Raw genomic sequence first — 8935 nt, 5'->3', positions numbered from 1 at the left:
TGTGTCCTGGAAAAGGAGGACATGTCTGCTCCCCTGTCCATCTGTCTATCGCCTCCAGCATCTATCTATCTATCATCTATCATTTCCAGTATCTATCTATCGATCTATCTAGTTTATTTATTTATTATCTCCAGTATCTCTTTCTATCTAGTTTATTATCTCAAGTATCTATCTTAGTTTGTCTGTCTCTCATCTCCAGTATCTACCTATCTACTTACTCTATCTATCTATCTATGTGTAAGAAGTTGGTAGCGTGAGTTTTTGCGGAGCCTACTTCTAAAACAGGCACCTGAGGCAATAGACTTTAGCCTAAGAAAGCTCATGGTGCCAACATCTTTCTTCCACTTCCTCTCAGAGGTGCTACAAGATCTCTCTAGGTATTGATTCCACAGACTAACACTTTGCAAACTGATTTTCCAGTGTAACAACTATATCTTGAGTCCTCATCCTCATCCTCATCCTCATGATGCATCTGAGGAAGTAGGCAAAGGTCTAGGAAAGCTGCTGCTGCCCATTTCTGTCTTTCAGTGAATCTCAAAGGGCTACAAGGTCTCTCTACAGATTGATTCCACAGACAAACACGGCTACATCTTTCAATAGCTATATATTCTAACCAGTGCTCCCCAAATAGTGTCCCTTAAGGGATTTTGGACTTCATCTCCCAGAAGCCTCAGCCATGTGGGCCAATCGCCTGGGATTCTGGGAGCTGAAGTCCCAAGTCCCTTCAAGGGCACAGTCTGGGGACCACTGATAGAATACTGTATGATGTCATGTCATATCTGCCTCATGGCCCCCAAAACCCACACGAAGCTACTCTTGACATATCTATCTATGCCTTGGAAGGTGGGGCGGGAACCGGAAGTGGCGGCGGCGGCGGCGGCGGTGCCGCTCTGGCCCTCCTCCTCCTCCTGCTCTCTATGGCCCTTCCGCCTCCGGGGGCGGGGCTTCCCTTTCCCCTCCCGTCCAAGATGGCGGCGGCGGTGGCTGCAGCGGCGGCGCGGGGCCTGTCTCGCTCCCGGGGCCCCTGGCTGGCGCCGTCTCTCCCCGGAGGGCCCCGGCCGAGGGTAAGGGCAGCGCCGCTGGGGCGCCGCGGGGCCTCTGGGCCTGGGCTGCTCCCGGCCGGCCTCCGCAGGCCCCGCCCGGCCAAGGTCACCGCGTTCCCCGGAGGGTCACTCCCGCTGGCGGACCTTGCCTGGCTCTGGCGGGTGTTTGGGCCTCTGTCCGGCTCAAGGCTCCGGAATCCTGGGAGCTGGAGCTCGTTGTGGGAGCGGAGCGGAGCCGAGGGCACTGAAAGCCAGGCCAGAGCGTGGGACTACAACTCCCAGCATTCCTGGGCAGTGGGCGGGGCTTCTGGGAAGCTCCTGGAGGCCGTGATGGGGCTTCCTTGGCCGCAGTTGCCCAGAGCAGGGCCCCGAGGAGGCTTTCGAACCCGGGCCCTAGTCCTGTGCTCAGGCCGCTGGGCCAGGCGGCTTCCCCTTGAAGCTCGACGGAGGCCACGGCTGTTGAGGGATTCTGGCAGCCAGAGCGCTTTCGCATCCTTCTGCTGGGGCCCCAGGGCTCCCGCTGGGTTCCATGGCGGAGAATCTCTTGGCTGCCGCTGGTTCGAGGGGCTGTTCTTCAGGGAGCCCTGGCCCCTCTGCACTTGCGGTTTTGGTCACCCCTGGGTTTGATTGATCTGTTCCCTCTAGGAATCTCTAGCTCCTCCAGTAGAACTCTATGGTCAGCTTTAGCCAGAGACTGCAAGAGAAAACACTCAGCGAGGCATTTGTAGCCTCCTTCTGTGGCCAATGTCTGGCAGATGGCGGCCACAGAGTTGCTCTGGAGGAGCTAGAGGTGCCTAGAGAGGGGTCCTCTCAGCTGCAAAGGCAAGTGTTCTTGTGCCCCGATCCCCAGCGCATTGAGAGGGACGGACGGATGCACTGTCGATTTCCTACAAGCTCCATCTGCTTGGATTTCCGTAAGGCGCTCTGGGGCCTGGAGTGGGGAAAGGACGGGAGATGCAGACCGTCCCCCACATTTGCCGATCTGACTGTTCACAGAGGAGATTGATACCCCCTCTCCCCGATTCTCTGGTCCTTCAGCATGACTCTGAGGTCAGCGTCTGCCAGAAGCTGCGCTGGAGGACCAAGAGAGTCCTAGAAAGAAGACTTCTCTGGGCAGCTTCTGGCAGAGCATAGAATTGCACTGGAGGACCTGCCAATGCCTAGCCAAGTCTGGGCCCTGGACTTGCGCTGGAGCACTGAAGACTCCTAGGCAGGTGTTCTTTCCGGCTCAGAAAGGCGTTTCCCTTGTATGTGCCGTTCCCCCTTTCCCAGGGGAATGCCATGCTCCACTGACCCACTGAAGGCGGAGGGCCACTGGGAAGGGCAGCTGCACAGTCTGCCAGCTCTTGCCAACTCTTTTGGGCCCTCCGGGATCCAGAGTCTTTCCAAGAATTCAGGGGCCAGGGAGCGATTGGCGGATAATATGCCACTTTCCAAGCAGCTCCTTTTCTGAAATTAAGCTAGTCTGATATATGGCCGTTGTTATGACTGGGGCTCTAATAGCAACGCTGTTAACAACTCCAAAGACCGCTTCCAATGCACTCTTGAGAGATGCCCATGCAATCTCAGCTTAAAGACCTCCAAAGGAGACTGTTGTCAGTGGTGCCTTGAGTTGCCCCAAAGTTGCCTGCCGGTTCTAGCATTGTGTAGTGGTTTGAGCATTGGACCATGACTCTGGAAACCAGGGTTCGATTCCCCTGGGTGAGCTGGGTCAAGTCACACTCTCTCAGCCTCAGAGGAGGGCAGTGGCAAACCTCTTCTGAACTAATCCTACCAAGAAAACCCCAGGATAGTGTCTCCTTAGGGTCACCATACATGGGAACGAACCTGAAGGCACACATCCGCAACAAGTGCCCTACATTCCTCTTTGACGCATCTCCCTAAAAAAATAATAGTAGTCCAGAGCTATCTTGACTCACGCACTTCTGTGAAGGTGGCCTTCTGGCCTTTGAGTGACCGCAGGAGGGAACTTTGTCCAGGGCCTGGGAGGGGGCTGCTGCTCCTTGCGTGTGATGCGCATTGAGGAGGAAGGGGCTGCATGTGCAGGAGGACCCCTCCTCACCCAGTTCCTAATCCATTGGCCTGAGAAGATGCCACAATTTGAGCCCTTGGTGCTAACCGACTGGAGGATAGAAGATTGTTTTCCTGGCCCTGGGAGGGTTTCATAACAGCAGGGCAGTTCCCTTCTCTCAGAAGCCGCCTGGCGCTCCCATTCCTGTGCCCTGCCCTTCCAACCAGGAGGAGCCAAGAGCAGCCTCGGCCCATTTGGCTTTTCCTCTGGCAGCACACTATGCAGCTGAGTAGGGGCTTGAACCCAGGGTCTCCTCTGCTTTGGTCATGCCACACCTGGAGTCCTGTTTCCCCTTCTGGGCTCCACCCTTCAAGAAGGATTTTGACAGGTTGGCGCATGTCCAGAGGAGGAAGACCAAAACGGTAAAAGCTCTGCAACTGCCAAACCTTTTGAGGAATGTTTGGGGGAAGTGGACATGTTTGGCTTAAAGAAGACTGAGAGTTCATCTGATAGAACCATCTTTAGATGTTTGAAAAGATGTCATGAAGATGGAGTGAGCTTCTTTACTGTTGCTCCAGAGACTAGCTAGGACCTGACGCAAAGGATTTGGATTGCAAGAGTGATTCCCCCTAAACACCCGGAAGGACTGTATTTAAAAAAACTTTAGAGCTATGGAATAGATTGCCTTGGAGGGAAGTGGCCTCTCCATCTTTGGAGGTCTTTAAGCAGAGACTGGATGGGCATCTGTCACGAGTGTGTTAGTTGTGTCTTCCTGCATGGCAGCATGGGTTTGGAGTCGATGGCCCTTGCAGCCCTTGTGATTCTTTGATCCCTTCCACTGCCACAGTTCTCTGATTCTGCCGTTCTGCCTGGGAGGCTGGTGGACTCCATCTTTGGAGGTTTTAAAGCAGAGGTTGGGTGGGCATTTCTCAAGGGCTTCAGCTGCATGTTCCTTTTCTGCCTGCCCAAAGACATCCAGAATCCTGAGGGGTTCCTGGGCTGCGCTTCCCAAGGAGGGAGAGGATGCTGCATTTCACTAGGGCCATTTCTTCCTTTGCCTGACCTCAAGTTGCACTCAAGGAATTGGGATCAGGCTCAGGTTATCATCTCCTTTCCTCTTTGTTGTCAAGGTTTAAATCACAGCTGCAACTTCTGTAGCCCTTCAGACATAGCTGGACTGCAGCTCTCATCAGGCTGAGCCAGCATTGCCAGTGATGCAGAAGGCTGGGAGCTGCAGTGCATCTCCATCTGGAGCGCTTGGAGATTCCCATCCCAGACCTAGAGTTTTCTTGTGTCCTCTGTTCTGGGATTGCGCTCAAGATCCACAAGCAGATCCACTTGGTGGGCTTAGAAGTCTGTCTGGAATGCTGTTGGATTTGCCTTGCAGGGCAGGGAAGAGGCCGGGCAGAGGAGGAGGTGCCTTGGGCTGTGGCTGCCTGGGGTCCAGAGGCATTGACTGGCAGGTCTGCACAGTGGGCAATGCTGGCACCTGGGTTTGTTTAGGCAGAGGAGCAGCCTGTTCTTGACGTTGGGGTCTCGCATTAAGAACTTGTAGCTCCTAGGAATAAAGCCTCGAGGGGTGCACTTGGGGGCACCCCACCCGGCCCTTGGCCCAAGGCACCTTCCTAGGAGGAAGAGAAGACCCCCCCTCCAATGTCCAGCCAGTGGGGAGGCAGTTGGCAGCTTCAGCCGTCTCTGGCCTTCTTCCACATCCTTGTCATTATTACAATACAGTCATCCTTCCATTTGTGCAGACTTGGAATCCGCGTCCCTCACTTACTCGCAAGGGGCATTTCTGGGTGGCTTACAGAAAAATCAACACAAGATACTCAACATTTGCAACAATAGAAGTAGTTTAAACACTGAATATTTTACAAAGCTAAACCATCTACAACTCTGTGTTTGGGTGAAATCACTTAGGTTCCAAAGGTCTAATCTGGCACCATAATTAAACCGTCATCAGCACCAACCAACTGGGCTTCCAAAGAGCAGGCATTTCATAGCTGGGGGGGGGGGGCAAAGTAGGAGCTTTGTCAGACTGTCCCTGCCACCATTGCAGGCCACCACCACTCACCCACCTTTGCCACTCTGCTCCTTCTCAGCTGGTGTTGATGCTGTTCTCTGTCCCACAGGCCAACATGGCGTCCCTGGCAGGTCTCTCACGAGGCAAGAAAGCAGCTCTGACAGCGCTGGGTGTCCTGACGGCCGGAGGGGCTGGCCTGGCCTTGGCCCTCCACACCGCGGTGAGTGCTGGCGAGCTGGAGCTGCACCCGCCCAACTACCCCTGGAGTCACAACGGCCCTCTCTCTGCCCTGGATCACAGCAGGTACGGTGGAGGGAGTGGGTGGGTGGCAGGGAGACCAGGTGGGGCAGAAGAAGGGAAGCGTTCCCCCAGCCTCTCTCTGGAAATGGTGCCATCCTGCGGTGCCTGTGCCATCCTGTTGGGCAGCTGCTACAGGAAAGCGGGGTAGTCTGTGTATCTAGGGTACTGTCCTTTGCACCCCAGCCTTGCTTGACCATCCTGTTCCCTCAGCTGACTACTTTGGCCCACAGTGATTTATGCTCTATACATTTATCCCTCCCCATTTGCTGGGGTTAGGGGCACAGGACCCCTGTGAATATGGAAAAACCACAAATAACAGAAACACTATGTTTTTACCTGAGAGAACACCTCTCTAGGAATCTCTAGGTCCTCCAGTGCAACTCTGTGGTCAACATCTGCCAAACTTTGACCATAGAACTACACTGGAGGAGCTACAAATGCCTAGCAGAGCATTCTGTCTAGGAATCTCTAGGTCTTTCGGTGCAACTTTTAGTTAAAGTTGACCATAGAGTTGCGCTGGAGGACCTAAATATTTCTAGGGAGAACATATTAATAAACTCCATGAATAATCAAATCCGCAAAAGCCAAAGCCATACATGTAGAGGGACGAGTGTATTTTCAGAGGCACAGGCATGAGGCACCCAAGTGTAGTATATGCTGCCCTGAGATCTCTTGATAGAATGTGAGCTATGCCCATTTTATTTGGGAAATAAGAAAAAACAGTTCTGTGGCTAAGAGGAAGGGGCTGAGGTTGCCCTCCTAGGTCCAGTGTCATGGTTGGAAGTCCAAGAGAGTAACTTCCATGCGCTTTCTCTGACTGCAGAACTGCAGCCGGTTGCTGCCAGGGGCACTTCCTTATAGCACCACCAGCCCGGTTGCCATTAAATGGCCATGGCAGCATAACACAGGGGCTGGGATAGTGCTGCCTTCGTAATGGGAGGAATGTGGAACTGTCCCAAGTAGCGTGATGGTGTTCTGCCCTCAAGACGTGGGACGCTGGCTGCAATCTTCAGTGGGTCACAACTGCAGCTGCTGTGAAGCTGCTGCCCTTAAAGCAGAAGCAGCTCTTCCAGCCTATTGCTGTGGGTTTGTGTTTGCTTTGGCTGCGTGCATTATGTCTGTTATATCCACTATAAGGGGGGTGGGTGACTTTTGACTCTCTAGTTATTGTTAGACTGCAACGCCAAGTGTTCCTTACCAGCTGTAAGGGCTGATGAAAGTTGCAGTCCAGCAACAACTGCAGGGCCACACTGTTTCCTTCCTTTATCGTAAAAAGATGGAGATACAGTAAACAAACCGGTGTCTCTGCAGTGTCCGGCGTGGCTACCAGGTGTACAAGCAGGTGTGCTCCGCTTGCCACAGCATGGAGTACTTGGCCTTCCGCAACTTGATTGGTGTTTCACACACTGAGGCTGAGGCCAAGGCCCTGGCGGAGGAGGTAGGTGGAGGCCTGCTCAGTGAATGGAGGAAAGGAGGGTGAGCCTGGTGCTGTGGAAGGGCAAGAGATGCCCAGGGCCCACATTGCATGGGTAGTTCCAAATTGGGTGCCCTTCTGTGGTGTTGGGTTCCAGGGAATGGGAGGGGGAACCCCATTTTCCTGCTGTTTGGAAGGCTGAAGCAACAAGGCAGGCTGAGAGTAGGACTGCTCTGGAGCAGCAGACACTCAGCTCTGGCCTCTCCCACATTAGATCGAGGTACAGGACGGGCCTGATGAGAATGGGGAGATGTTCATGCGTCCTGGCAAGCTCTCCGATTACTTCCCCAAGCCCTACCCAAACCCCGAAGCGGCACGGGCAGCAAACAATGGGGCTCTCCCCCCAGACCTCAGCTACATTGTCAATGCCAGGTAATGGGGCTGGAAGGGATGCAGGGGGGGATGCCTCTGCTGCATTGGTCTGCCAGCGGCAGTTTTGTGGCTGGGAAGAGCCCCAGGAACCCCCCTGGACTGGGCAGGGCTAGGCTGCTTGGCGGCCTTGAGCTGGGCTTCATCCCTTTTCCTTTGCTCCCATTCTAGGCACGGAGGTGAGGACTATGTGTTCTCCCTCCTCACAGGATACTGTGACCCTCCCACTGGCGTGAGCTTGCGAGAAGGCCTCTACTACAACCCCTACTTCCCTGGGGAAGCGATTGGCATGGCACCCCCCATCTATAATGAGATTTTGGAATTTGACGATGGTAAGTGTGAGAAGACTTGACTTACTAGAAAAGGCAACAATGCCAGGAAAGGTAGAAGGCGGTCAGAAGAGAGAAAGGGCATGTACCAGGTGGATACACTTAGAGAAGCAGCTTAGAGAGCTGGGTATATTTAGCCTGGAAAAGAGAAGGTTGAGGGGTGCTATGATAGCCCTGTTTAAATATTTAAAGGGAGGTCATATTGAAGCTGGAGCAAGCTTATGTTCTGATGCTCCAGAGAATAAAACCCAGAACAATGGATGCAAACAGCAGGAAAAGAGATACTGCCTCAATATTAGCAAGAACGGCCTGACAGTGGAACACTCCTCCCTTGGACTTTGATGGAGTCTTCTCCTTTGGAGGCTGTTTTTAAACAGGGAGTGGATTGGATTGTGTGTTCCTGCATGGCAGAAAAGGGTTAGACTGGCTAGCCTTTTGGTTCTCTTCCAACTCTATGACTCTGTGATCAAGGCGGCCATAGCTGCCCTGAGTCTGCAGGAACTGAGCAGAGCTGTTCAGGACTGGGGGTCTCTTTGAGCTGTCTTGGTCACAGGGTCACTTGACTCTAAGTCAGTTAACAACAGCAACAACAACCAACAAGTGGGAGGGAGGAGGTTCTGTGTGGGAAGAGGATCACCCCACCCCCAACTATGGCTCCCTGCCATCTTCTCCGCAGGCACCCCTGCCACCATGTCGCAGATTGCCAAGGACGTCTGCACCTTCTTGCGATGGGCAGCAGAGCCAGAGCATGACCACCGCAAGCGGATGGGCCTGAAGGTCAGTCTCCCCCTGCTTCCATTGACCTTGCGCCTGTATCATAAATAATGGGGGAGTGGGGCAGAGGAGGAAATGGGGCCCTTGGGAGAGAGTAGCTCTCCACCCAGCGCCAGGGAGGCCCAGCGGTCCCTTCCCCAGCCTGGAGGGCAGCGTCCCCATTGCACCCCTCTCCTCCCTTTGCTCCTCCAGGTGCTGCTGATCGGGTCCCTCCTGGTGCCTCTCACCTACTACTTGAAACGGCACAAGTGGTCAGTCCTCAAGAGCAGGAAAATTGCCTACCGTCCTCCCAAATGACCCGCACAGGCAGCGTGGACCTCTTTCTGATGACGGAGTGGGGGCTCCCCATCCTCTGCCCCAGGAATGTATGTACAGCCAGGCAGGTGGGCGGGCGCTGCCCTCTGGTGCTTCTGCTGTTATTTAATGTGTATCCATCGATCCACTCACCCGCCAAGCCTTGGGAAGAGGACCCTGGGATGCGGGGTGGAGGTCACCCAATAAACGCATTTCTTCAACCAGAAAATATGGACCCCTGTGGTCTGTGCTGACGTCCAGCAGTGTGTGTGTGTGTGTTGTGGTATGGATTGCATTGTTTTGAGTGGGAGCTGCTTT

General features: G+C 54.0%; 1 protein-coding gene across 2 annotated transcripts; it reads left to right on the top strand.

The window, feature by feature from the left end:
* The first annotated feature begins 955 nt into the window (after positions 1 to 955).
* On the top strand, positions 956 to 8846 carry CYC1 (cytochrome c1). 2 transcript variants are annotated; one of them, XM_089518207.1, is made up of 7 exons: positions 956 to 1064; positions 5187 to 5380; positions 6689 to 6815; positions 7066 to 7223; positions 7392 to 7552; positions 8226 to 8326; positions 8516 to 8846. In XM_089518207.1, the coding sequence occupies exons 1-7, from the start codon at positions 969 to 971 to the stop codon at positions 8618 to 8620; spliced, it is 942 nt and encodes a 313-aa protein (XP_089374333.1). In that variant the 5' UTR covers positions 956 to 968; the 3' UTR covers positions 8621 to 8846. The 2 variants fall into 2 exon arrangements, with proteins under 2 accessions (XP_089374333.1, XP_089374334.1); XM_089518208.1 differs by lacking the exon at positions 956 to 1064 and adding an exon at positions 1776 to 2253.
* The last annotated feature ends 89 nt before the right edge of the window (positions 8847 to 8935 follow it).

Source organism: Sceloporus occidentalis, unplaced genomic scaffold (assembly GCF_023333645.1).
Source record: "Sceloporus occidentalis isolate IW3139 unplaced genomic scaffold, rSceOcc1.0.p SCAF_3, whole genome shotgun sequence".
Taxonomy (NCBI): domain Eukaryota; kingdom Metazoa; phylum Chordata; class Lepidosauria; order Squamata; family Phrynosomatidae; genus Sceloporus; species Sceloporus occidentalis.
Note: the sequence above shows the minus strand (reverse complement) of the source record. Positions and strands in the feature narration are given on the sequence as shown.